The 27,397-nt window shown below is 51.1% G+C and overlaps 10 protein-coding genes across 10 annotated transcripts; 5 read left to right on the plus strand and 5 right to left on the minus strand.

The window, feature by feature from the left end:
* Positions 1-1,342: 1,342 nt before the first annotated feature.
* AA0111_g3952 (hypothetical protein) lies at positions 1,343-3,295 on the plus strand (the record flags this gene model as incomplete). The annotated part of the gene is made up of 1 exon (XM_028649896.1): positions 1,343-3,295. One exon carries the CDS (start codon positions 1,343-1,345, stop codon positions 3,293-3,295), a length of 1,953 nt encoding a protein of 650 aa, XP_028508229.1.
* Positions 3,296-3,791: 496 nt separating this feature from the next.
* On the minus strand, positions 3,792-4,511 carry AA0111_g3953 (hypothetical protein; the record flags this gene model as incomplete). The annotated part of the gene is made up of 2 exons (XM_028649897.1): positions 3,792-4,102; positions 4,163-4,511. 2 exons carry the CDS (start codon positions 4,509-4,511, stop codon positions 3,792-3,794), a joined length of 660 nt encoding a protein of 219 aa, XP_028508228.1.
* A 1,041-nt stretch (positions 4,512-5,552) lies between these two features.
* AA0111_g3954 (putative voltage-gated potassium channel subunit beta) lies at positions 5,553-6,917 on the plus strand (the record flags this gene model as incomplete). Its single annotated transcript, XM_028649898.1, has 6 exons — positions 5,553-5,587; positions 5,716-5,962; positions 6,018-6,055; positions 6,103-6,204; positions 6,256-6,505; positions 6,570-6,917. 6 exons carry the CDS (start codon positions 5,553-5,555, stop codon positions 6,915-6,917), a joined length of 1,020 nt encoding a protein of 339 aa, XP_028508231.1.
* A 1,836-nt stretch (positions 6,918-8,753) lies between these two features.
* On the plus strand, positions 8,754-10,205 carry AA0111_g3955 (hypothetical protein; the record flags this gene model as incomplete). Its single annotated transcript, XM_028649899.1, has 5 exons — positions 8,754-8,994; positions 9,042-9,129; positions 9,180-9,590; positions 9,724-10,059; positions 10,115-10,205. The coding sequence occupies 5 exons, from the start codon at positions 8,754-8,756 to the stop codon at positions 10,203-10,205; spliced, it is 1,167 nt and encodes a 388-aa protein (XP_028508230.1).
* Positions 10,206-10,716: 511 nt separating this feature from the next.
* On the plus strand, positions 10,717-12,366 carry AA0111_g3956 (hypothetical protein; the record flags this gene model as incomplete). Its single annotated transcript, XM_028649900.1, has 3 exons — positions 10,717-10,730; positions 10,786-11,008; positions 11,065-12,366. 3 exons carry the CDS (start codon positions 10,717-10,719, stop codon positions 12,364-12,366), a joined length of 1,539 nt encoding a protein of 512 aa, XP_028508233.1.
* Positions 12,367-13,269: 903 nt separating this feature from the next.
* On the minus strand, positions 13,270-16,452 carry AA0111_g3957 (hypothetical protein; the record flags this gene model as incomplete). The annotated part of the gene is made up of 1 exon (XM_028649901.1): positions 13,270-16,452. The coding sequence occupies one exon, from the start codon at positions 16,450-16,452 to the stop codon at positions 13,270-13,272; it is 3,183 nt and encodes a 1,060-aa protein (XP_028508232.1).
* Positions 16,453-18,576: 2,124 nt separating this feature from the next.
* Positions 18,577-19,720, plus strand: AA0111_g3958 (hypothetical protein; the record flags this gene model as incomplete). Its single annotated transcript, XM_028649902.1, has 2 exons — positions 18,577-19,013; positions 19,075-19,720. The coding sequence occupies 2 exons, from the start codon at positions 18,577-18,579 to the stop codon at positions 19,718-19,720; spliced, it is 1,083 nt and encodes a 360-aa protein (XP_028508225.1).
* An 84-nt stretch (positions 19,721-19,804) lies between these two features.
* Positions 19,805-21,274, minus strand: AA0111_g3959 (pH-response regulator protein; the record flags this gene model as incomplete). The annotated part of the gene is made up of 2 exons (XM_028649903.1): positions 19,805-20,062; positions 20,114-21,274. The coding sequence occupies 2 exons, from the start codon at positions 21,272-21,274 to the stop codon at positions 19,805-19,807; spliced, it is 1,419 nt and encodes a 472-aa protein (XP_028508224.1).
* Positions 21,275-21,712: 438 nt separating this feature from the next.
* On the minus strand, positions 21,713-22,169 carry AA0111_g3960 (hypothetical protein; the record flags this gene model as incomplete). Its single annotated transcript, XM_028649905.1, has 2 exons — positions 21,713-21,801; positions 21,944-22,169. The coding sequence occupies 2 exons, from the start codon at positions 22,167-22,169 to the stop codon at positions 21,713-21,715; spliced, it is 315 nt and encodes a 104-aa protein (XP_028508493.1).
* A 1,498-nt stretch (positions 22,170-23,667) lies between these two features.
* Positions 23,668-25,710, minus strand: AA0111_g3961 (hypothetical protein; the record flags this gene model as incomplete). The annotated part of the gene is made up of 2 exons (XM_028649906.1): positions 23,668-24,207; positions 24,313-25,710. The coding sequence occupies 2 exons, from the start codon at positions 25,708-25,710 to the stop codon at positions 23,668-23,670; spliced, it is 1,938 nt and encodes a 645-aa protein (XP_028508494.1).
* Between the last annotated feature and the right edge of the window lie 1,687 nt (positions 25,711-27,397).

Genomic DNA, 27,397 nt, shown 5'->3' on the forward strand with positions numbered 1-27,397 from the left:
GCCCTGCTTGGCGGCGGCCGCATTGGTGCTAGCGCGGCTAGCTTAGTCACCCACCCTCCCATGCCTCTCGAAACTCATGGCTTGGAGTCGTCTCAGCACGCGGGCGCACAAAACGACGCCAGGCTACACCACTGCAAGGCTCTCAGACATGACTTCATCAATACCAGCCACACTCAAGCCAAGCGGCGTGGCCATCCTTCTCAGTGTGCCTACGACCGGTACCCTAGTCCGCCTCGCAATATATCGAAATGCGGCACACCCATCTGCCAACGGGCGAACGTAGGCCATTTAGCTTTACCCGTCCACTCAAACCGGTTCATGCGTGCATTGTTCTTGGGTTTAACGCAAAGTGAAGTACCAGCTTACTTGACGCCTACAGATGCAAGCTGCAAGAGCCTGCAAGAATGCGGAGCCGACGCGTTGCTTCTTGTGATCGTCCGGGAAGTCATCGCCATGTGCTGCATGATCTCCGAAGGCGCAAGATAGCGCTGGACTGCTCAGCCTTGAGTTCTGTCGCCCTGGTGGCGCCTCGCCTGCATGCGCGTCTCTTCTACGTTGGGTAGCACGCGGAGTGGCTACTCCTGACCAAAATAATTCCAAGAAGCCGAGGAGCTCTAGTTCTTCTGTTGTCTCGAGCTCCAGAGGCAACGGACCCACTTGACAAACTAAAACGAAGCACTGGCACAACAGCGGGCACTGTTCGTCAGTCGATTATGTGGCTCGCTGATCTTCTTCGTTACCTGAGATTGCGCCAGCCATCACGAGATGCTCACATCGCCAGCGCGAATTATGCTTCGTCATCATTAAACCCCGTACTTTGACGTCGACGTGATTGCAGTCGTTGCAAGGGAGGTTCTTCGTGGCCACAAGCCTCGCGGCACTTCGTGGGTTATCCGCGGAAACCCACCAGGCCCTACTACTGATTCTAAAAATACGTCTCACCCAGTGGGGACCTCCCAAAACCGCCGAACTATCATGACTGCAGGCCTCGCAATACGGGCCCTAGCAACGAATAATCGAAGGCGCAGTGTTGCGCGAGCCAAGCTAACGGTGATTTACGCAGCTCCGGGCTTTCTGCGCAAGGGCTTGAAACGGGCAGATCGGTTCTATGCTGCTGCCAGCCACACAGTAAAGTCGTACCGTGCCGGGGTCCGTGGTAGTGGTAAGGTCGCGGCATGCTGCTGATAATGGAGGGACGCTGTCCCACGTCGTTACGAGGGGTTGATCCTGCCTCTTGATTTATTGCGTTGCTCGTGCCCACTGTTTCGTTTTCCCCAACCACGTTTGCCGTCGTTGGTATTTCTTCAGGCCTCCCTCGTTTCGGCTGAACGGCCTCAAAAAAATGGCGGCTGTGGCGCAGAGTCATGTCCAGGATGACGTACATCCACTTTTGAGGCATCCAAGGCCGATTAAGAGGGATTCTGCAAGAGCGCAGCGCATGCTTGGCTTTATCGCAGACTCTGAGGAAGCTTTGAGAAACTTACAACGCGAGAAGTCGGTAACAACACGATGGTTAGAACGACCGATGTACGAGCATTTGGAGGTCTCCGATGTCGAGGAAGAACAGGGCCATCGTTTGGACGTAACGAAAGAGCAGGAGGAAGAGGCCGCCGAGGAGAGGCCACCGGTCGTTGAGGAGAAGCCAAAGATCATCGAGGAGAACCCAGAGGTTGTCGAAGAGAAACCAAAGGCAGACAGTGACTCTGATCTATTGGACAAATGGACGAACCCGGATCGTCCGACTTCATCTTTCAATCCCGAAGAAACTTTGAGGAAGCTCCCGGAAACAACCCCGAACGCGAAACTCGACACGTCCTTCATCAAGCGACGACCACTCCCACTCACACGACCGGTATCGTATAATCCGCAACACCTGCTATCGCCCGAATGGATTGCTTCCCCTTCCACGATGAGCCCCAACACGCCAGGTCAGCGCCCTGCATCGTCGTCCCTTGATAGTCCAGACAAGCCAAGGAGTAGCATCTCCTCACGAGGTAGCTGCGAATGTGAGAGGCCACAAGTACACCCTTCGCAATGGACATACCCCCCGATAAACGACCCGAAGGCCTCACAAACGCAACGCCCCATTTCATACCATCCTCAAAGCTTTACTGCACTCGACAGTCCACCAATGCAATCACGACCGCGGCCTACGTCTTTCGCAACCTACCATCAACGAAATCGCTCGGGCGCTAAGATCGCTTCCTCGCGCGGGTTAAGAAACAACAGCTACCCGATGAACTCCTCTCGGCCCATGTCGGGGAGTATACCCAAAGCTGTCTCAGGCGAGAATATTGAGAACGATATGGTTTACCAACAATACGGAGATGATGAAGTCGGGCCACCTACGCCGGTAACATCTTCGAAACTTGCGTTTTCCCCGCCACCAGTGTTCTCGGCCACGCCAGCGACGCCGATACATTCCACGTTGGATGCTTTTGATGCCATCGAAGAAAAGAGCAAGCCAGAGAAGAAGATCAAACACAGATGGTCGACAATACCGCAAGCATTGAAGAACTTTGGGGCTAGAAGAAGAGACTCGTCAGCTACACATGAGCCAGCAAAGTTCGCAACCGTAGTTGAAGACTTACGGAGAATGAACCTGACGCAAGAAAATCTGCACGTCTATGAAACCGAAGTGAGCCAAGACCCAACGGCATCCAAACGTCTGTCGACAGTCGATCTTATCCCAACACCAACCTACTCTCCCTTTGACTTGAGCGTTAAATCCACCCAATTCGAAGCACCCCTTCCAGCACCCTTCGCCCCCTGGGCCGATGGCCCTCCAAGTCCCGCTGCCTCCGCAGACCGACGCCGCAGCAGCGGAAATTCGCTATCGCCAACCACGATGCACTCCCGGCTATCCGTCGAGAACGTCTCGCAAGTACGTCCGGTTTCGATGCAATCACGACCTCTGTCGATGCAATCACAGCGCAGCAGCATGATCGCCCTACCTTCTCCAAATATTACCTGCACAGCTCCACAACAACATCAGCGCCCTACCTTCGACGTCTCCGTGAGCCCTCGAGCAGGAACACCTAGTTCTCGACGCAACACGCCAGCTATTGAACGCACGTGTATCCTGTGCAAGACGGCGAAACCTATATGGGAGTTTAGTGAGCGCAGGATAACGGCGAACTGCTGGCACGAACCTGCAACTTGTGTCGGATGTTTACAGTCGTGGGTTAGGCAGTGTGCAAGTTCACATGGATTCGATGCATGTACATGTCCTGAGTGCGGAGAGGCTATGGCCAGAGAGGACATTGGTGCTTGGGGCGAGGTATCACCGCTCTGAAAGAATGGGTGGAGCTGTGTTCCTATTCCTTGTGAGGGACTCGATGCTCATATCTGCTTGTATATATTTAGCCTTCGTAGCGACTTCTTCTTTCTCTTCAGACCGTGCAATATTCTAGCTTATGTTTCCTGCTGGCCTGTATGTATTACCATAATATTTAAACATAGTTCATCATCAAGTACTAATTGTGCACTCGCGTGCGCATTCTAGATCTCTTAAAATGCGAGTTACCACTCACGGTCTTTTCGTCCTCGTTGAGGAGCATGTGATTAAAATCGATGTTGAATTAGAACCATGCAAACTCTGTAACACATTGTTTATAGTGCACATGAGGTGTGCATCGTTCAAGGTAGTTATACAAACAAATCATAAAATTTCGTAATGACGAAAAAGTTCCGTGAACCATAATGAGAATAGAAGAAGCTTTTCAAAGCCATCGCGCTATGCAACAAGTACCCCATGTACCAAACCAGCGTTTGAACGTGTCCTAATACCCTTACTGGATGGTAGCTGTGGCAGCAGTCCAAGGAGTGTCACGCGTAGGATCAAGCGATGTGCCAACACAGTCAGTCAAGAACTTGTGCCAGCCATCTACAGTGCCTTCGACAAGACCAGCCCGAACGTCTGCACTGCACTGGGTGGTAACGAACCACGCTGCACTTCCAAAGCTCTTTTCATCGTCGCTGTTGACCAGAGCAAGTACTGCCTCCAAACCGGCGTTTTCTCCTGCAGCTTTTGCTTGGGTCACAGCGTCTGCGCCGGCGACATCGATAGCGTACTTCTCGACAAACGGTGGCATCGCCATCACTAAACGGGTGTAAAGTCAGTTCGTGTTCCACGTGCGATCCACCTGACAGTTTTGCTTACTCCTCGTGCCTTGACCAGGTCGGCCTGGGAAATGGTTCTTCTTGTACTTGAAGTCACCGCTCTCGAAAATCTCATAGGCGACTATGGCAGCCTTCTCGCCCTTGGCGGTGATCTTGTAAGTATCGAAAGCCTTGTTGAGAGCGGTAGCAGCTTGTGTCGCATCGGCACATTCATCGGGGAAATCCGCACCGGCGCAGGATTGGGTGGCGGGTGCGATGGCGATCAAGTTGGCTGCGGTCAACTCTGTTGCATCTGTCTCTGGGACGTCGTCGGGGCAGTCAGGAATAGGTGCCGCAAAGGCGCAGAGTGCAAAGGCACCTGCAAAGAGGATGTTCTTCTTGAAACCCATGTTGTTTATAGGTTGGTGGATTGTGATGCTCTAGTGTAGAGGTCGACTGACGAGGCTGAGTTGTTGGGATTCTAGAAGGTATTCTGGTTCAGGGTGAGGAGGCCTTAAGTACAAAGGGACACTCGTGAACTCTTGAATTCTGATGTTCTGTTGAAGTGAACGGTGGGGACAGTGTCTTATAAATGAGTGACTTTGAATTGAATACGCTTCAGCCCAGCAGAAACAAGTGATCTAAATAAGGGATTGAGAGACCGTGAGGAGGCAGTGTAGTGGAGGAAGGGGAACGGCCAAGATATAGACGGTGCGCCTCAAGGCCTCCCTTCGAACAGCCCGTCAGCATGATAGTCAGGACCCTGTCCTACAATGGCACCAGATCAATGAGAAGTCACTGCCAATCATTGCTTGTCGAGGTGACGAACAATGCACGTGAATGCGCGTTGTGCGACTGTGATTGGGTGTGCGTCAATGACCGGCCGGGGGTGTTTCGAAACGTGAAACGAGGGAGGTCAAGCTTTTGCCAATACCGACCGACAGAAGTTATACCCGCTTCTAGTACCACTACAACAAGATTATAAGGCGAATTCTGTGGCACAAAGCACTCGATGCAGGCGAGATGATCTCTCGTGGCTGGCCGCTGACGGAAGGATGCTGTTGCATGCTTATGCTCTTGTGTCAGGCAGCTCCTCAGCCGCAGCCGCCCCACTTTAAAAGCCGTCAGCAAAGGGGACATTTGCGCCGCTCCAGCGCTTAGTCTATAGGGAGCACAAGTCCCCCAAACCATCAGTCGCGTTTCCGAGGCCTACGGCTATTCTACCGCCTTCCAGCAGCTGCAAGTGCCGCTAATACGGAATTTGTAGGCTAACTCCGATCCCGCCTGCCACATTTGCAATGATTGACATCATTGGTGTTGATCCGCCACCACGGCAGGATTGCCCCACCAAGTTGCTTGGATACATCCTGCCCCTCATTGCACTCTATTCCAGCGATTGAAATCTTATCCAACTAAACTTCACTTTTATCAGATCATTCCTCATATTCAAAATGCCTGCCGTCGAGACTAAGTTTGACCCCAAGGAGTGAGTTGCATGTCAATTGTTACGATGCAGATGAGTTTGGCTGGTCGAGTAGATTATCCTCAATCTGCAGCCTGAAGCTCTGTATCTTTATATCCGTTTCCTTCGAGCATTGGCTGATGTAAATCTAGCATGCAGTTCCGTCGCCTGGGACCCGCTGGGTTGAAGGTATCGGTTCTGAGCCTTGGAGGTTGGTTGACGTACGGAGGAACCCAAAAAGGTTCCATCGTGAAGGACTGCATGCAAGAAGCATGGAACCATGGCATCAACTTCTTTGACACTGCAGAGGTCTACGCAGCTGGCGAATGCGAACTTGAAATGGGAAAGGCTTTCAAGGAGCTGCAATGGCCGCGCGACGAGTATGTCTTGTCCACAAAGGTAAGATGTGCTTAGTGTCGAAATGCGATGAATCTAGGCTAACAACATTGGGAAGGTCTTCTTTGGAACCCAGAGGAAGGAGCCGAACACTAGGTAAGACATATGCTTTACATACCTTTACTTGACTAATGGACATGTAGGGGTCTATCCAAGAAGCACATCGTTGAGGGCTTGAAGAGCTCGTTGAAGCGTCTTGATCACTCTTACGTTGACGTTGTCTTTGCTCACCGCTACGATCCTGAGTATGCAACAATCCAGTCATTTTCTTCGATTGCGAGCTGATGTATCTCTAGCGTCGGGATGAAGGAGATTGTCGAAGCTTTCACCCAGACTATTCAGATGAACCTGGCATACTACTGGGGAACTTCCGAGTGGTCTGCAGAGCAGATCCAGGAGGCATGTGACATTGCCGAGAAGTACAACCTTATCGCCCCTATCGTCGAGCAGCCCCAGTACAACGCCTTCCACCGTGAGCGTTTCGAGAAGGAATATGCACCCTTGTACAAGAAGTACCAATACGGAACGACCATCTGGTCACCTTTGGTAAACAATAACCCTACATGAACCGCATGCGACACATTTACTGACTTCATGTACCAATCTCTAGGCGTCAGGCATGCTGACTGGTAAATACAATGACGGTATTCCTGAGGACTCTCGCTTCGCCACGAACCCCGAATTCTTCAAGAACTCAATCGAGGCGCTGAAGAGTGAAGAGGGACAGGCTAAGATCAAGAAGGTCAAGGAGCTAACCAAGATTGCGGAAAAGCTAGGAGGTACCACTACTCAGCTTGCTCTTGCTTGGGCAGCCAAAAACCCGAATGTGTCTACAGTCATTCTTGGTGCGACGAAGCCCGAACAGGTCAAGGACAACTGTGGCGCTATCAAGTTGCTCGACAAGTTGACACCGGAGCTCATGGAGGAGATTGAGAAGATCCTCGACAACAAGCCGTAAGGTCCTCCGATACGGCTGTAAGGCCTGGTCAAAGCCCGCAGCGTACCCAACCGATCTAGAGTAGCTTATGTAGTGTAATGGAAGTTAAATCGACAGCCTCAGTTATGTCGAGCGTATTAGGGGTCCATGATTTGCTTTCTAACTGCTTTCTAATCTTATGCGTCGAGCTGAGTGCTATAGACGCGCTATGGCGTAGGAGGTCGGTTTGCGAAAATGTGGCGATTGGGCTGCGGCGGCAGCTCTACGTACTGCACAACGTGACCGTACGGGGAAGGATAACGCTTCTCTAAGTGGATGCATGTTACACAAAGAAGTGTGGTAGAGGACGATACACTCGCCACAGGAAGAGATGTCCCCCCGAGACTTGTCGGGGTCGAGGTCTGCCAGGAGTGGCTACGGCAGGCCTTCAACAAAGTACATGACACGAAAGCCGCCGGGTTTTGCGTACCGACCCTTTCTTTTTGCACTGTGAAGCTGGGATATTACGTATCGCATCGCGCCACTGCACCGTCAGCCGTCTGCAAGCTCTAGACCGGACGAGGTGCAGAGCCGCAGACTCGAGCCGCTAAACACCAGCGGATCTCAAGCTGCTTCCGCGCCCTGGCTCTGATTGACCCAAAAGCTGTTCGGCTCGATCTTGTGCACTGACCGCCTCATCTTCCAACCTCCAGGCCCGGAGTCGCGCAGATTCCAAATCGTTAGCTTGGGCTGTGTTCCCGCCGACGATCTTCCAGTGCGTAGTGCATTATTTCGTGCCTGGCTTGCTACTAAATCGCGTTGAACATCGCACTGCAAGTGTAAGAGTTATCCCTGACACATCCTTCAGACCAGCTTGCCCTCTGCTGTGCTACATCCGACTCTGCGACGCCAAGAGCACCATCGCTTGTCTCAATTGCGTCGACCACTCGTCGCCCATTACGTCCATCTCCCCGTCATCGCCCTTTCGCTCAACTCGGAAGCACCAGGAACTGAACCTCGGCAACAGTGAGAACCTGATGTAAGCCTCAACTCTTCTTGCTCGGTCAATCCACCACGAAGACGCGGCTCACTGCGGCCTGTCTAGTCGTCATAGTTGAGCGCCGACGATACAGACAGCTGTACGTTTCGGATGTGCGCAAGGGTTCAACGTTGACTTGTAAACTGACCAATCTCTAGCGTGTTGCTCACTGTATTTCCACGGCCGGCCCATCCGCCAACTCAGCGCCGAAAGAGACAACCGTTTTGTCCATAAAGTGTGCGTGTTGATCAATGCAGCTCACATAGCATGGCTACGACTATCAAGACCGACCCCTCCTCTGGGGACGCGAATTATCACAACAATAGCAGTGGTATGTTGGCTCTCTCTTGGCATTATACAGTGCTTTAATCCCTCGGTGTTTTGACGTTGGATCTGTTTTGTCTCCGCTTCGCGACTCCTACACCTTGTTCTTGGCACGCGGAGACGCTCTCCACTATTGGTCCGCACTTGTTGAAGCACTCTTGCGTCTTCACCCCACTCCCGCAAACGTGCTGCAGAGACAAGACCAGTCTCGTCAAGGCAAGCTTTACCGGTGTCGGCATGAACGTTGCACACACGTGCCTCACGGCTCGCCTGCATGCCGGACGTTGATAACGGCGCATGAACGAGAAACCAGCATGCGAACTCTTGTGTGCCTCAGTCGATACAAGGCTCCGGAGACACTACATATACATGGCTGCACTACTTTCGCTTCCCGTCCAAGCTTATCACACATACACATACCTAATTTCTTTTTGTTTTCTTAATCCTTCGCATAATACCGAAACACCATGTCGCATGCTCGTTATATGTCCTGGCCCGATGCGCACGTGCTGACCATGGCGCCCACCTACCCTCCACCCGGCGCTGCCAACGAGTACCCTTCTCCTGCCGCTTCTCGTCGACCTTCCGAGTGTTTCTCTGAGATGAGTATGAGCAGCAGCAGGAGAGGCAGCTTGGCTGGATTTGCGTCGGACATGGAGAGTACAGGGCAGTGGCAATCTATAGGCAGCGAATCAAAAAGTCCTTTAGCGCAATTTGGATTCTTCAAGAGTCTGACCGACAAGAAGACTACGAGAGGTTTGTCGACCATGGTCTTGGCTCTATCGGTTACTGACTCTTGCAAGATGGCCAACCGCCAAAGAGAAGAGGACCTAAACCGGACAGCAAACCTGCCTTGACACGGCGACAGGAGTTGAACCGCCAGGCACAAAGGTAAACTCAGGAATGCTACGCGCGATATCACACACTGACCCATAGACAAGAACACACCGGGAAAGAAAAGAGCTGTATATCAAAGCTCTTGAACAGGAGGTGATACGTCTCAAGGACACGTTCGCCGCTACGTCTCGGGAACGAGACGCTTTCGCAGAAGAGAACCGGCGACTGAGAGAATTGCTTATGGCGCATGGAATCTCCTTCGACACTTCCAGCCCAGCAAGCAACGGCATGGGTCGAGTTGATAGCTCTGCCTATGGAAGTTCTACGGGTAGCGTATCAGGCTACGGGCCAGGATCAGCGTCGACTGGCTACACATCACCACCAACACACGGATCAGTTTCTCATGATGGCATGAGTGGCCAGCCCTTGACTCTGCAACAACAAGCCCAACAGTTACATCATCAACAGCAGCATGGGCTCGACTATGACCAGATTGGGATAGACTTCGTTTTAACGTACGACCGATCGCCCTACCTTTCTCCTCCACCCCAGCAGTAATGCGCTTGCGTCTTTTCTCTTCGTTCTGTTCGACTTCCGTACGTTATTCTTTATCTTTACACGCGCTGTTCTGACGATTGCGTCTGACAGGCTCGAGCGACCTTGCATGGATCACATGCAGTTTTTAATGGTACGCGCCCACGACGCCGACGAAAACATTAGTGGTCATGCGCTCATGGCCACCGCCCCTCCCGACGCGCATATCGCAAATTGCCCCGAGGAGAAGTATCCACATCAGATGCCGGACGTCAAGATGCCGGACTTGATGAAGCTGCTCGATTTGAGCAACCGTCTGCCCCTTGATGGGGAGATCACGCCCATTATGGCTTGGGCGAAGATCCTACAAGACGAGAACATTCGGGATCTTTCCAAGCAAGACATTGAGCTCATGAAGACAGAGCTCCTTGCCAAAGTCCGCTGCTACGGGTACGTCGAAAACAAGGCAGACGATTGAACCAGAGTGTTTACTGACATCGGCTAGCTTTGGCGCAGTCCTTGAGGAGTTTGAAGTCAGCGACGCCATGATGACTGTTCTTGCTGGCAAATTCTCGAATGATCCTACGCCCGCATAATGTCTAGTCAAGAGAAACGAAGTACTAGTTATGTCTTTTTTCTGATAATATGTAATGTCACTCGCTCGGTATAAGCAATAATATAAGCACGTTGACCTCACGTCTCTATCATGATTGGCACTGCCGTAGCGCGCGAGGTGAGGGTTTGCCCATAGGGATATCGCCATGTTGTGTTAATCAAAGTGTTGCAATAGTGTTGTAGTGGCGTTGGACAGAATGTTAGTAAGCGAACACAGTCATAACACGCTGTTAAATGTTGATGTAGCGATTGCCCACTATCTAAGACCCCCCTGCTCCTGCGCTAGGGAGCGCAGAAGCAGGGTCCAGTCCGTGCGTCAGCCTGTAACTTGAGTGTTGGTGAAACTACGTCGCAACACGTCGTGTCTAGCTCTATAAACCCCTCGTCAATATATACGTGTTTGTTGTCTTGACTTCTCTGTTTCTGCCGTTAAAACATCCCCGATCACGAACCTGCCCATCCCCCACCGAGCTTGTTTTCGCTGTCCCCATCATGGCGGAGCTCAGGTGAGTTGTGACTACGAAATGCATGTGAGACATACACTGACTCCGTGTCTCCAAGTGTTTATGATAACGATCCGACCATCTACCTGTTCACCTCCCTGACCGCCGGCTCCTCCCACATCGTCACAGCTACCTCGCGAATTGAAACAATCCTACGAGCGAACAAGATCCCGTTCAAAGGAGTAGATACTGCGACTGATGAGCTCGCAAAGAAGCTATTCCAGCGGAGAGCGAGCGGAAAGAAGCTCCCTCTGATAGTCAAAGAAGGATATGTCTTGGGTGTAGGTACAGAACGCGGCACGTAGCTAGGACGGGAAGGCTAATCTATGTAATATAGGGCATTACAGAGATCGAAGAATGGAACGAATACGATGAGATCCGAGAAGCGTTGGGCGTCACATCAGCCTTCACGCCCTTCCCTGCGAAACCCGGGCCCCCGCCTATGGCTGCACCAGCTACCACCACCTCTTCCTTCTCATCCATAAGCACAGCTGCAAAGAAGGAGAATGTTGTCACACCTAGTCTGGAGACAAACCTGGCGCTCCGGGAGCTAGGTGCTGAAGCCGCGAAGAAGGCCGCTTCGTTGAAGCCCGTGCCAAGTAACATCAAAACTACAAACCCCCTGCTGGCAGAGAAGACGAACACACCCACCTCAGCGACGTCGAAAAAGAGCCCCACAAAAGAAGACCCTGGTAGCATCCTCTCGCCGAAGTCTGTCCCACTACCTGAGACGCCGAAGCTTGCAACGCCTGCTACACCGACCGCGACTCAAGACACAAAGCCTGCTGTCTCCACTACCAAAACAGAAGCCAAGCCTGCTACCTCGAGTACGTCGACCAAAGACGCGAAGGCTGCTGCACCGAGCACGAACAAAGACACCAAAGCAAAGGACGTAAGAGGAAAAGACGCAAAGGCAAAAGATGCAAAAGCAAAGGACAGCAAGACAAAAAATACCAAAGCAAAACCCACATCCTCAAAAGATGCAAAGTCCAAGTCAACGAGAAAACCCACGGGAGGTCTCTTTGGCTTGGGAAAAGCTCCAGCAAAGTCAAAATCGAAATCCTCAAGTAGCAAAGACACAAAGAGTAAAGATGCAAAATCAAAGAGCACGAAGGGTACAAAAGCAGCTGCGCAACCGAGTATCCCCAAGCTTTCGGATCTGCAGAAGCCTGTACATGGGCCCTCCTCGATGCACGACGATGCGAAGAACCCTGCGCTTAGTGCTGGACCGATAGATTCGACAAAGGACGAAGAAAGCGAAGAAGAAGAATCCGAGGAGGAGAGTTCTGAGGAGGAAGCTGATGCGAAGGAGCCAGCTACTGCAGCCAAGGTCCCAGGGAAAATAGAGAAGAAAGCGACTGTAGCTGCGGAAGAGAGCAGCGAAGAAGAGGAAGATAGCGACGAAGAGGAAGAAGACAGTGAAGAGGAGGACAGCGAGGATGAGAAGAAACCTGCACCGTTGGCTGCAAAAGGGAAAGCAGCTACACAGGCTAAGGAAGACGAAACAGAAGAGAGTTCAGAGGAAGAAGAAAGCGATGAAGAGGAAGAGACCTCAGAGGAAGAGGAAGCGGATGTGCCAAAGACGCAGAAACAGAGTGCTAAGGATGCCAGTAAAGCTGGTGTGAGTGTGAAGGACTAGCGTGGGAGCGAGTAGGTTTTGGAACAGGCGCTGTATATAGTTCCGAGTGTATGATTGCAGGAATAGATGCATCAAAGTATATGTAATCAACTTTGGACCATGCTGGATATGTTTACTTGCAGGGAAACTCGTTTGTCTGTTCCAGTGACGAATAGAATCTTATCATGAAGGATGAGGGTAATGCAAGCGTGCGTGAATACGAGACACAAGACGAAGTTCCAGTCATCAGCAGCACTACTGATGCTCGTAAAGACTGATACGGACCAGATCACGACGATGAGCGGGATACAGTAGGATTGAATAGCAGCTAGAAATCTTGTTGTTAATAGGGCTACGAGATCATACTATGATACAAGGCACATCTCACCAGTGCTAACGCTTTATGTTGCGTTAGGTGCTGGAAAAAGTTTCGAGTCTAAGCTGCGATGAAGAATTTTACATCATCGAATACGCGCTTAAGTACGCGTTGTGGTTTGATGAGATTGTTGCGACTGTATTGGTCATTTCAACACGTCGTGGCTATTATCTAGTATATATTGTTTTTTTGAGACCTTTCTTCCATCAATCTTCAGTAGTATAGTGGTCAGTATTTCCGCTTGTCACCATGACTGGCAACTCGCGGGAGACCGGGGTTCAATTCCCCGCTGGAGAGCTTATTTTTTTCTCTTTTTTTGCACCTTTCCATTCATCTACCTCTATGAACTAGTTATACCCATAATCTGACAAAAGTTGGTGGGGTGTCCGACTCGCTTGTAAAACGCGTTAGGTTAGTTAGAACTAGTACAAGTCAGCCGCCTCACTTGTCTTCATTAGCAAGGTATCCGTGCAATGTTTTCAAGCTAAAAATTGGCGACTTTAATATGGTAAATTCATTGATAATACACGAAAAGACTTTGTGCCATCCTATACAGTGCTCTTCCTCCAAAGGTGATCTACTATTGCGAGATGGCCTCCTTCTACGGCTGCCTGCAGTGCTGTTTCTGTAATGGGATAGGTCTTCTCTTGAAGCAACCGCTCGACTACAGTGAGATGGCCTCCCTCTGCGGCTGCTCGTAGTGCTCCATTAGCAAGAATCTTCCCCCGAAGCATTCGGTCGACGATAGCAAGATGGCCTCTTGCTGCTGCTTCCTGTGGTGCTGTTTTTCCACTCCCTCTGGTTGCTGCTGCATTAATGACCAACCTGTCTTGAAGTATTTGAAGCAACCGCTCGACGATAGTAAGATGACCTCCTACTACTGCTGCCTGCAGCACTGTTCTTCCACTATATCTCGCTGCTCCTCCATGGATGTTAGCCCCCTCTTGAAGCAGCCGCTCGACAACCGCAAGATGGCCTCCTTCTGCGGCTGCCTGCAGCGCTGTTCTTCCACCATGGTTGGCTGCTGCAGCATTTACATCAGCCCACTTTTGAAGTAGCCGCTCGACAACCGCGAGATGGCCTCCTTCTGCGGCTGCCTGCAGTGCTGTTCTTCCACTATGGTAGGCTGCTGCAGCATTTACATCAGCCCACTTTTGAAGTAGCCGCTCGACAACCGCAAGATGGCCTCCTTCTGCGGCTGCCTGCAGTGCTGTTCTTCCACTATGGTTGGCTGCTGCAGCATTTACATCAGCCCTCTTTTGAAGTAGCCGCTCTACGATAGCAAGATGGCCTCTTGCTGCGGCTGCCTGGAGTGCTGTTCTTCCGCTCTCTGAGACTGCTGCTGCATTGACATCAGCCTTCGCTTGAAGTAGCCGCTCGACGATGGCGAGATGGCCTCCTGCTGCTGCTGCCTGCAGTGCTGTTCTTCCACCACTACAGTTTACTGCTGCTGCATTAACATCAGCCTTCGCTTGAAGTAGCCGCTCGACGATAGTGAGATGGCCTCCTGCTGCTGCTGCCTGCAGTGCTGTTCCCCCACCACTATAGTTTACTGCTGCTGCATTGACATCAGCCTTCGCTTGAAGTAGCCGCTCGACAATGGCGAGATGGCCTCTTGCTGCTGCTGCCTGTAGTGCTGTTCCCCCACCACTATAGTTTACTGGTGCTGCATTAACATCAGCCTTCGCTTGAAGCAGACACTCTAATATGATGAGATGACCTCCAAATGCCGCCCAAAACAGCGGCGTCTGGTCATTCATATCCTTAAAGTTGACGTCGACTTCACTCTTCCTCAGTAGTGGTCTAACTATTTCCTCGTGTCCATACTTTGCTGCCACTAACAGTTGCTCTTGATCATAGTGTTTACCGTTCAACTGTAGGCCGGTGCTTTTTTCGAGCAGCAAATCAGCCACTGCCTTGTTCTCATGATGAGCTGCCCGCGACAGCGGTGTCCAGCCATACCTGTTTCGAGACTCTAGGTCGGCGCCCTTTTCAAGTAGCATGTTGACAACAGCTTCACACCCTTTTCTGGCCGCCCACGACAGCGGTGTCCTGCCATAACTGTCTCGAGACTCTAGGTCGGCGCCCTTTTCAAGTAGCATGTTGATAAAAGCTTTATGCCCTTTCTCGGCTGCCCATGACAGTGGCGTCCGGCCATAGCTGTCTCGAGACTCTAGGTCGGCGCCCTCATCAAGTAGGATGTTGATGGTCGCTTCATGTCCTTCCTTAATTGCCCAAGATAGCAGCGTCTGGCCGCACTCATTACGCGAGTCGACATCGATTTTGCCTGATTTGAGCAGTACCTTGACGAGAGTATCGTTCTTCATCCGAGCCGCCCACCAAAGGGGTGTCAGTCCATATTTATCCTTCAAGTCAGTCTTAACATCGCTCCGAGCTAGTAGTATCCTAACGACTGCCGTATATCCTCCTAGTACCGCATGCGTTAACGCAGTCAGGCCAATACTATCTTCAAGGTTGACTTCCATATCACTTCGTGTTAATAGCAACCATACAACTTCCTCTAGTCCTCTTTTTGCCGCACGAAGTAGTGATTTTGGCTCATCGAAGCTCATCAAATCCTTGAGTACATCATCAGGATAAATATCCGGAGCAATGCCACCGCAATTCTGATGGGTTTTCGATATCAGCCGCCCTGTCTGGATACATATCCTTCTTATAGGATACTGTGACAACCTGAATCTTCTTCGATCAAACATTTCGAAATCCTCACTCCAAACTCTCGAGAACTTTTCCATCGTCAAAAATAGATCTCTTATGTAGATGGCAATCAATTTGTCTCCTCCACTTCTTTCTTTGCAATGAAGAATCGCAAGTCCTAGTCCCTGAGGACCTCTCCCCATGAAACGGACTTCCAGATAAATCCCTCTACTACTCATGGTCAAAGGGCTGTTAAAGCCGTCGAAAGAAGTTGATTGAACGATGTTGCGGGAGTCCTTAAATGAGGCTGCAGAGGTGGCTAGAAGTCCCCCGCGATTGTCAGAGGATCTCCATGCAAAGAGACTGTGATCATCTGAAATCTTCATGATTTCTTCTTGAAGTCTGAGGAAAGCTCTTTCTCCCTCTCCGTAGAGCAATGGCATATTGATACCAAATATGCCCATCAAGCAATAGGCACGATCTTCGAGCCTTTTTGTTTCCCTTCTTGCGGCCCATGACATTCTTTGCGCAATGCTTGCCTTTCCAAGGTCATCGCTTCCAGTGAGGATACCTTCAGGAATGCCGGTACAGCTGGAGACGCTTTTTTGAATGGTTGTTCTAGTCCCTAGATTCTTCCATTCCTCATCAAAAAATATTACTTCTGATGGTGCGAGTAACTCCTGAAGAGTCCATCCTCTGGAGAACCACCTGCTGCCAGGAAGTTCGGTTTTGGATGGCACATCGGCAAGATACGCGTAGCATACTATGGCATCTTGGTACCAACGATACATTGAGTTGATTGCTTCGGATAGCTCTGTGCTGCTTCTCTTGTCAATGCAACAGGTGTCAATCCAAAAATACTGCAAGCCATCCAGATTTGTTTGTTCTGCACAGAACCAGATCTTCTTGTAGCCAAGCTTATCCTTGCCAGTGCCATTCATTAGGTCTTCAAAGGTGACTTCTGCGGCATCCGCTCCCCAAGTATGCGAAAGTATCGCATATGGAGGAACATCCTCATCGCTAAACTGAGTAAGAGCAATCTTACCAGTGTCATAGCGTTGCAAAAGACGCATTGCTTCGTGTAGAGCTCAACTATGGTAGTGGGGCTAAACCTTAGTCGCGCAACTCGACTGTCTAGTAGAAATATTAACTCAACGACTAGTATCAGCGACTATGCAGTGGACACAGTACGCGAACACACCAAAGGATCACACCTTAAAGCGAGATAGCGCTAATTTGCTACAAATCGAGTTCGCTATGCGTTGGCCTTCGAGGTAAAGTGACTAACTGAAAGCAAGGTAAGTCTAGGGAGGCGGAGGATATCACAGGTTTTTATTCGATGGGAGCGACTAGCTATCCATTGGAGGGTTTATATCTAGATACGGATAGGAGGAATATGCTCTCCCATTGGCCTGAGCGTCGCCCAGATAGGCAGTCCAACAACGCCTCAATGCAACATCTGGTTTCATGATCACGCACCGAGATCCCACCAAGCGGCGTTTAGCCCCTTTGCGATAACCGAGCTTAAAATATGATTATTCGATAGCTGAACTGTTCTTATGGTAGGGTAGACATGCAGCATAAAACATTACGTGTTTTGCTGAAAGCGGACGCTAAGAAAGGTCCATGGCGTATGCTGTGGTAGCAAGGGGAAGTCACAAACTTCAGAACCTCAGAAAATGGGCTTACAATAATACTAAGTTAGTTAGTTATCACTTATGGTTAAACATTGCGATGCTGCTTTAAGGCGATAAGCGCCACCAACACGCCAAGACACTCAACATACAAGGGAGTGAAACATCAACTGATTGGTCATTATAATTAGGCTAATATAAGTACAAGTAAGAACAGAAACCATAAGTTAAGCTACTGAACCAGAGTAGGAAATTTAGCAGGTTTTAGTAATCCAGAACAGAAAATTTGGCAGATTTAATGGCAGACAGCACAGTGACATAGTGGTCAGTATTTCCGCTTGTCACCATGACTGGCAACCCGCTGGAGAGCATTGTTCTTTTTTGCCTTTTTTACTTTCTGGTGCTAGCCTCACAGCTACGTGGATGGGGACAGGCAGTGGAAGAACGATCCCCTTTTTGTCTCTATACTATGTAACAACATAACATGGGTCGTGGACCTGTTGTGTGCTGCTGTGATGGCTTCTGCATGCGTTCCTTGCTGAGGACCCCGGCTGTCTTTCACGCCGAAGACACGTCCATCTACCTCAACACACTATCCGGACGCTCCGGAATGTTCCAAGACATCACGGCAGTCGTGCCACTACAAAGCGTCAACAGAATTAGAACTTCCATTACCATCTGCCGCTCATGCACGGGCTCGACGTGTCCGTGGGTACCCAGACACAACGGTGTTGGAAAACGAGGATACTTCATGTATCCTTGGACTGCCTACGTATGTATACCAAGACAGTCAAGACGCTTCGATCCATTACACACACCATCAGCCTCAAAATAAGTACGATTTACTGTCATGGAGGCTTTGGCTTGTTTCAGCTCCGTACATACTTCGGAGCAGCGGCGCTGATGCCAGGTAAGCCAAGACTGACGAGAGGCCAAGGTATCTCCCCGAGCAGAAACACGTATCGCAATGAGCTCGTCAGCTTCGGGAACATATCATCGACTTTTGCCAATATGAGCAGCTTGCTATACACCATCTAGACGACTGCCATGTGCGAGGTTCGCGTATTCGCGTCAATTCTGCAATGTCCGTGGGTGAGCCGTGTATCTATTGCAACCACCACATCAGATGCAAAGTCCGTCCATTCCTCGTTCATAGTCTAAGCCTCGATTATGCACTCATGGAGAACTATAGGCTACTAGCAGCGTAATCGACAAACATAGTCAAAGCTAGCGCCTCTGTGCTTGAGACAAGCACAACGAAGCTCTTGGGATGAAGATGCCAATGCCGCCATACCAGGTCGGCTCCCAACCTGATTCCCCCAGGCGTGCGAGTACACTGTAACATACGACGGCTTCTCTGGCTTCCAAGAGATTATTTCCGCAGTATTCGTCACCCACTGTTGCTTGTTCTATTACCAGTGTCTTGGATAACATCGATCACGTCCCTTCTCTACCCCTTCTTATTTACCCAAGCTGGCATCCAATAGCAGTAAAACGTCACGATTTCCAAACAAGGAATACAGCAGCTTTCCTTTGACTTCTACTTCTATTCATTCCGAGGCCATGTATGCTCCCCCGAGATTCCTCAACTGCAAGTTTTTCGTTTGGGTATCATTCCTCCTCATCGGCTTCCCCTTTATCCTTCTCTGGAATCAGTCCAGTCTAGAAAACCTTTCTGTCCAGTATGCCCGACCACATCCGAAGCTCATTCCGCAGTTCGTTGCACACGGTGACTCGAAGTGTTTACCAGAAGTTTCACCAGAGCTCATTGAAGAGGCTACCACAAAGCGTGCTACGTGTCGAAAATACTCCCCTTTTGCAACCGGAAGGGCGCGCATCGCAACCGTCACAGCTCATTTCGGCAAATCGAAGGAGTATTACCAGAAAGCGTTCCGGACACACCTCCTCCACGCCTTGGTCCACGGAACCGAGGTCAGAGTGATGTGCGATCCAATTGTAGATGACCTGTGGAACAAACCGGCCTTCATACTCAACCTGCTGTAAGTGTCCCTGAACGAACTGCTTGTGAGACATGTATTGACTTTGTACACCCACGCTTAGCATGCGCGAGATGTTGAAACCAGCCAAAGAACGTCTGGAGTGGATTCAATGGGTTGATCGAGACACCATCATTCTCGACCAATGCCGCCCTATATCGAGCTTCCTGCCACCAGAGAAAGCACGCTTTGGTTCGTGGTGGCGCCGCGACGATGAGCAACTACAGACTCCGGCGAACACAACGCATATGCTTGTGACCAAGGACTGGAACGGTCTCAACAACGGTATCTTTCTACTTCGTGTCAACAGTTGGGCGATTGAACTCTTCACAGCCATTCTTGCCTTCCGCCACTACAATCCCGGCGTCGACCTCCCCTTCACCGAACAATCTGCCATGGAACACGTCCTACAGACCGACCAGTTCAGAGATGGAGCGCGCTTCGTACCACAACAGTGGTTCAATGGGTACGAAGAAGGCGGAGCACAAAAGTTCGAAGAGAGAGAGGACGTGGAAGGGTTGGACGAACGTCATGTAAGAAGAGGCGATTATCTGGTCCACTTTGCTGGGCGTGGAAAGAGGGGAGATCTGTTGAATGAATGGAGCGAGATGTTGAACAAATCAGACAATGTATGGGAAAAAGGCAGAGTGCAGAGGGACGTTTCGGGTGAAGTTGAGGCGTTTTGGAGAGATCTTGGGTATGGGACATGAATCAATCACGTAGGCAGACAAGCTGACGCAACCTGGTTGGCGCAACTCATCAATCATATCGTTCGCATTAGATGTCTCCATGACTCAGTAGTAGGCGGATCCTGGTGCATAGTCCGCTTTTGTACCTGGAAAAGCGCCAGCGGGAGGACTGCGTTCGTCCTCGTCCGCGCTATCATCTTCAGCGCCTTCGAAAGGCTCGCTCGAGTCTGGAGGCGCCCGCATGCGAACCAAAGCGTCCTCGTCTAACGCTGGTACAATGAACATCTTCGTTGTGTGATACTCGCGCCCAGAAGGCATGCTTGCGAGTAACGGTTCCGAGGGAGGCACCAGTTGGACGCCAACCTATTATCGTCAGCCACACTTCATGACGAAACAAGGAGCAAGTAGACATACAGTGTCGTTTTGCTTTTCCCACTTCTTCAGCAACATGTCAACAATCCGACCCTCTTCGAATTTGCCGGCATCAGTACCCCAGTCTACACCCTTTTCAATCTTACGATCTTCTCTCTTCTCTTGCCACTCCTTTTTTAGTTTGGAGAAACCAGACGACTTCTTCTCTTCCTCGGCACCTAGCGAGGCAAAGCCAAGCTCCTTCTTTGCGCCCCGTAGCCACGCAATGCCCTCTCCTGTTTTACCACCCGCTTCAGCATCACAGGCAAGGAACCGACAGGCCTTACCCTTTGCCGTGCGTCGCAAATCATCCACGTATTTCAGCAGGTCGTCGTTGACCTTGGAAGACCGTCCCATCATAGCTTGAGCTTTGGCAGCGTGTTCGGACGACGCAAGGCACAGTCGCGCGAAGAGATGGGCGCGGACCTTGGGTATATCGGACCCTCTAAACATCCAGTCTTTACTTTGCTTGTTCCTGTCTTCTATCACCACAGCTGGGTACGGGTCATCTTTCAGCACCGTAATAAGTGTAGCTTCAGCCATGGTCAGCTCCGCCAACGCTCCCAGCACGGATGCCGATATGTCTATGGCGGCAGGCTGTGAATTATACTGGCCTGATCGGTTCACCAAGTATGTATGTATAGAGTTGGCTTCAAGAAAGTGCTTCATAGCAGCACCAATGGCCGTCGCGCGTTGTTCGGGCGAGGGTACGGTCGCGTTGTAGAGCGTATGTAGTTGTGCTCGAGCCTGGAGGCTGTATACGTATGCCAATGTGGAGAGTGTGTAGCATAACTCGCTTTCAAGGCTCTTGAGCTTTACTCTTGCAGGTTCGCGGCCCGGTATTGAGGATCCCAGTGTCGAGCGCCATTCCACCTCGAGCTCTTTGACCAAGATCAGGTCGATCTCTTCTCCCGCGCAGCTTGCACCGCTCAGACCCGCATCGAGGGCGAACAGGTACGGTATGTAATCGTTGAGGGCGGATGTTACCGTCGAGAGGTTCGAGGCTTGTGAGGCAGGAGGTATGCGCTTGTGTCGCTTGAGCACGTCACGAAGGACGCCTCGCGCAGTGGTTGCGCAGTTTGGCAGGGATGGATGTGTGCTGCTGTTGAAATAGTCGGTGAAGGATATGCTGGAAGTCGTTGGCAGGATGAAGGGGAAGGGCATCTTGTTGGGCGTCGATTGTTGTTGTGGTTGTTGCTGTTCGGAGCGGTCGCTGACGCAGGTACGCGGTCGTAGCGGGGTTGAGGAGCTAGCCTTGGTCTCATCATATCATGGGCGTAGGAGCAACAAAGAAATGGATATACGCCTGGAAATGGATTTCTACAAGCTCGAGAGTATCACATCAGCCAGAAGAAAATATACGCACTGTACCACTGCAATTGCACACTTGTTCCAATAATTTGTGCTACATCAGTCCCTCCCCCGGCATGTGTATGTACAGATTCGCCAGTAAGAGAGGATCGTTGCATCTCTTCTGCAGATGCTTGTCGAACGCCATAAACCCTTGTCGTCGTGCTGGTGGTATTCTCCGCTGCGTATCGTGCATCGTCTGCCCGTTGTCCGTCCTTCTATACAAGTGACCACCGTTGTTGGCGGGTCCGCTTATCGCTTGAGCGCATCGTCGACGTAGTTTTGTTGCGCAAAGAGGTAACCCTTGACCTTTGCGTCCTTGAGGAGCTCAAAGTAACGCTCTGTTCAACTCGTTAGCCTTCGCTCCGTCATGTCCGTCCCTCCATTGGACGGCCTTGGACTGCTATATCCGCCCCACGTCTCCAGCCCTTTTTTCGTTGACCCAAGTCTTCTTTTAGCCCATACACACCAAGGAAGGCCTACCTCGTAGATGTCCACACTTCTCCAGATGGTTGACCCCCTCCCTCCGGTAGCACTTGCCCATTTCCTCTCTGACCAGCCTCGCCATCATGCTCCTGACCCACTGCTCCCTGATGATAGCGTCTTGTGCGCCCTTGAGCGCAGTGTTGTCCTCGTAATCGACCCCATCAAAGGTTGGCGCAACCTTGGGCTTTTTGGCCAGGAAGAGTTCGGACTCTGGTGTCGGCATTGCGGCGGCGGAAGTGAGCGTTCAGGGTTGGGTGTCTGTCTTTAGTTTCCGAGGACTCCGTCGAGTGATGAGCAGTCGTGCGACGGGGCAATTGGCGGCGTTGCGAGGTGTGGTAGTCGTGATGTTGTGAGCTTTGAAAGGCCCGAGCTGCGATTGGCGGCTGGTGCACGTGACGAAGCATCACCAGCTGCACCTTTCTTGTCTGCACAGTGTTTGCATCTTCAACAGGTCCTACGCAATCTCCATCTTAACATGGTCGAAACTATCTTGTAATCATCTTGTCTCATTTCTGTTCTCCTTCTTGCCCCGATCCCACCATTCTCCTACTGCCGCTCCTACACCAGCACTCCAGCCCATACCCGCCCGCTGATTCTCAGCGCTTTTCCTGTTCATGTTTCCTTGATATTTCCAATGCCATCTTGTAGGATCAGTTTTGACCTCGCGCATTGATGAGTACAACGCTCTGAGTCTTCTTTCTCTCTCGCACTCACAGGCAGAACATATGCGGTCAAGCCTGATGGTGTGGAGGGGATGTACACGACCATCTCCGCATGGCTCAACAGTGTCATTTCCTGTTGTCCGTAAATATGATGGCGGCGTATGACCCTCTTGGATAGTGATAGGTGGAGGTGAAGGTAGTGAAACAGGCCACTCATCTGAGATCAAATGCAGGGGAACGTGGGTAGTAGGCATAGACTGTGTATCCTGTCTCCTATCTTCGCTCATTGAGATACCGGGATGTAGAAGTTTCGAGGCATCGCCACAGGTGATGGTAACGTTTGCTCTTCCTTCCGAGTCATCGTCTGGCAACAATGTAGTCTGCGAGTCTGTACACCTGCAACCGCCTCCAGGCTCTGTGTCCCGATCTTGACTCGCCATCGGGACCTTCGCCCTTTCTTCCTTCTTTCTACGCGCGTCCTTACAGTACCCAACCGGCGCGTCTGAGGAAGTCGAGTGGCCGCATCCCACAAATATGTATAAGCGGTAGTAGCACATGGCGAAAACAAAGTGGCACTTGGAAACATGGCTATGTCTTGACATGTTATTGCACGGTGATGACATGCCCGGATGAGCACATCGTTGACGGAGCGGGTGATAGGGTTGCTTTGTCTACTTCACTGCGCTGTTATCTAAATTGGTAGCGACAAAGACTTCTCAGCAAAGGGTCGTGCCCTGTGAGAGAGTTACCATGTGAGTAAGAACGCAACATGACTGGAACGCTGTGACTGATTTGAGACCTGACGTGGCTTTCTGTGTAATACCTTCACGTAGAGAAAGCCGGGTTGTCCCAAGACATGCCTTGGTTGTATCGTCTGCAAAGCGGCACAAACTGTCAATGAAAACATAGTACCCAGGGGTGATTAAAACATCCAAATAGCCCTATGGCTTGGTATGTCTCATGGCTTGGTATTACAATGTTATTTACAGTGGTATCTTTAACAATCTACAACCAGAACTTTTGGTCAAAATTGGCGATGCATGGACTAGGTCAAAATCATCATGCTGTCGTCTCCTTGTCCCTTGAGACATCAGGATCACTCGCCTGCGCTTCAGGATCGAGTGGCAAAGACCCTTTGCTAGCTCTCTTCTTCCGCCTCTCTGCACGCTCAGCTTCCCTTTCGAGCCTCTTAGCCTTCTCAGCCTCAATTCCAGTCTTGGTTTCCTCATGCTGCTTGTCGAGCTTGTTGCGCGTGATCAGCAGACTGACTGCAAGCCCCACAACTGCGAATGCGACGTATAGTATCCACATGGTGCTCAGTGAGTCGGCGAACGCTTTTCGCGCAACGGCCTTCTGCTCGTCAGGAAGCGATTGGATAAGCCCTACATTGGCGCCAGCGGAGCCTCCACCAAACCTTGCTGCGGTCTCGGGGCCAAGCGAAGTAGCAAGCTGAGGCTGTTTCGACTTCATCTCGTTGTTGAAGACGACTCCACCAACAACGACCGAGATAGCCGATCCAAGATTACGGGTAAATCCGAAAGTAGCGGTCGCAGTAGCGATGTCGCGTTTCTTAGAAGCGATCATGTCAGCATCAATTACCTAAATGATAGCAAATGTGGTCGTTCTACCACAACCCCGCCCCTAGCGTCATGCTAAATGATCACATGTGCAGAAGCAGAAAAAGAAACGTCGGGTGGAACTTACCGGCACGAGACTCTGAAGGGCGATGAGTGGGGATTGAAAGTTTGGCCCAACACCAATTCCAGCAATGATCTGGAAAACGATGATCTTGGCCCAGGAAGTGTTGACGTCGAAATCGATGAATAGTCCGAAGCCGAGTGTCATCAGGATCATACCAAACCAGATCATAGGCAGATATTGTCCAGTCTTTTTAATGAAGACACCGGTGAAGGCAGAAAGGAACGATAGCGACAGCGCAGTGGGCAACAGATAAACACCAGAAAGGATGGGTGTTGCGCCAAGCACAGCCTGGAAGTAGAGCGGTAGGAAGTAGTTGCCGCTGATGAAAACGAAAGCATGGAAGAAACAGGTAGCCAGAGCAGCCAAGTTCGAACGCTTCGAGAAGAGGTCAAGAGGCATAAGAGGATATGGCGCTATCCGCCACTCAATGAGGAAGAAGATGCCAATGACAACGGCTCCGAAGATGATGAGACATAACACCGTCGCGGAGTCCCAAGGGTGTGATATGCCTCCGAATTCCAGGCCAAGTAGTAGCATAACAACTCCACCAACCATTGTAAGCGATCCCAACCAGTCAACAGCTTTGAGACCTTCTCGGAGCGGTGTCCTTGGTGTTTTGACATCGAGGAAGAATAAGAGGATGAGGAAAGCAACTCCATCGAAAGGCAGGTTGATGTAGAAGCACCATCTCCAAGAAACCTTTTGCGTGAAGAGCCCTCCCACGACAGGTCCCAGTGAACTTGCCAAAGCCCACACACCACCAATAATTCCGAAATATTGGCCTCGATCTCGCACGGAAAAGAGATCGGAGATGGCGATGTTCACTAGTGTGATAAGGCCTCCTCCACCAATGCCCTGGATTACTCTTGAAGCGATCAACATGTCCATATTAACAGACACACCTGCCAGGAGCGAGCCCACGAAAAATATTGCATTTGTGAGCAACAATATAGGCTTCCTTCCAAAGATGTCAGAAATCTTGCCCCAGATTGGTGTGGCTGCCGACTGTGCGATGAGATACGCTGAACCTATCCATGTATATCCCGAGGCGCTGTTGAACTCTGCCGAAATTGTGGGTAAAGCGGTTGTGACGATTGTGATATCGAGAGCGACGAGAAGAACTGCCACAGCCAGAGAGAGCATGATCAAGAATATCTGCAGCTTTGTTCTTTGCGGATGTTCGCCATCTTGCGCACCAGGTGCTGTCGGCGCAGCAGCGGCGCCATTCGCTCCAGCCTCGGCCTCTCTTACACTTTTCTCGCCATTTTGTACGGTTCCGTCTCTTTCAGTAAGACTGACATCGGTCGAAGAAGGGCTCGTGATATCGTGATCTTTGTTCGGCGCGTTCGCATCCAGGTGTGCATCCCCGGCTGGGGCTGTTGCATCGTGTGTTGCGCTCATATTAGATATTGTTAAAATCGACTATGAGAAGTTTACGTGTGACAAGGGAGTGACATGTTATAAGGGAGCACACAGTGCAGCAATGTGTAAACAGAGTGCAAAAATGTGTAAAACGTTTGCGACACGCGCTGAGAGAAACTGGGTCGCTTTCGCGCCCCTCGGGGCTCTGGAACACCGAGCGAGGACCGTCATTGCGTACATATTCCGCTGAGATCGATCGCACGAAGCCGAATCATTGATATGCATTCTGCCGGAAATAAGCCCCTAGGTTGCTGCAATTCGCGGACAGGATAAATGTTCAAGAGATTGATGTACGGTACTCCGTACATGTCATGCGCGAATAGGATGCGCTTTCGATGTTCGTGGCCACCAGAGAGGCGCTGTTCAGCCTTGCCCAGGCGAGGACGCACAAGTTTCAACCGTCAAGAGGATGCTGTGCGACGTTGCGTAGGCTGACAACGTATGCCACACCGTTGTTGCATCTACTGCTTATCTTCGGATTGCTATAAAGGGCATTTCTTTAGTCGTCGTGCAATGAAATTGGATGCGGCTCGAGAAGCGGGATTGATGCAGTATCACACCACTGCCACAGGACGAGAACTTGGTTGAAGATGCCGCTGAGAGAGCAAGGAGAGGGCACGAGTGCTGTTTAACAAGCCGGGTTTTGGATGTTTACACCAAGGCCCTAAGCATATGATTACTTTTGAACCCCATCTCATCTCCACTCTATACCCGTAGATAGCTTGTTCTTCGCTCGCTCTAGGGTGAGCTATGATTAGCACGGGGCCAACTAGCAGAAGGGCATCTTGGAGCTCGACCTTCACACCGAAACGTAGCGTAAAGGTACTGCTGCAGTCCTTTACTTTGTCAAAACAATGGCATTTAACAAGGCGAATACGTCTAGGACGCGTTACGCATGGGACAGGGGCCCTTGATACAGACGCCATGCGTGTTTTTTCTATTACGATGTGCGTGCTTTGATGCTATCTTGCGCAAACAGGCTTCTAGGCTGTCTGGAAGTCGAAGACGGTTTACTCGAGTTGTTGAAGCTCCGATCGATGGGGAGAGCGTCATTCTCCACAAAATCCCCATGCGCCGAGCGAGGGATGCAGCGGACGGCCATGTGGAGGAGCAGGTGTTTGGACGAGTACCATGGACGGTGTTCGTCATATGGTGAAGCATCGGTGAGGTCGTGGTGGGAACTGGCTTGGTGTTGAGAAGCTAGACGGAGGGCTAGTTTAACGTGCAGGACAGGTCGAGTGGGGGATGCGTCGCATTGCAGATGGCTTTGGCATGTCTGTCGGCGACGGTCGCGCGAGTGGAGTCAACAAAGTCAGCACGCATCATCAGCAGCCGTCGTGGTCCAAGGCTTCCCCGCAACCTCTGTTGCACCCTTTCGGCGCGCTCGAGGTGCAGCAACGGCCGGACGCACGTCGGAGAGGAGGCACCCCTGGCCGTGTGCCGCAGAGGACGCGAGGAGGCGCATCCACGCGAGAATGATTAGCAACGGTCTAGGCTTTTCGTCTTTCTTTCTGTTGGGCTGCAGGCCGATCAACCGAAGCCTCTGCTGCAGCTACTCGATAGACTGCGCTGCAGCGCCTGTGCATGGCCGGCAAACGTCTTGCTCGACGCGGTGCGGTGGAGCGGTCGGTCCTTTGAGGCAGGCTCTGGGGGTGTGTGGTGAAAG

This window comes from Alternaria arborescens (genome assembly GCF_004154835.1).
Source record: "Alternaria arborescens strain FERA 675 chromosome Unknown contig_7, whole genome shotgun sequence".
In the NCBI taxonomy this organism is placed as follows: domain Eukaryota; kingdom Fungi; phylum Ascomycota; class Dothideomycetes; order Pleosporales; family Pleosporaceae; genus Alternaria; species Alternaria arborescens.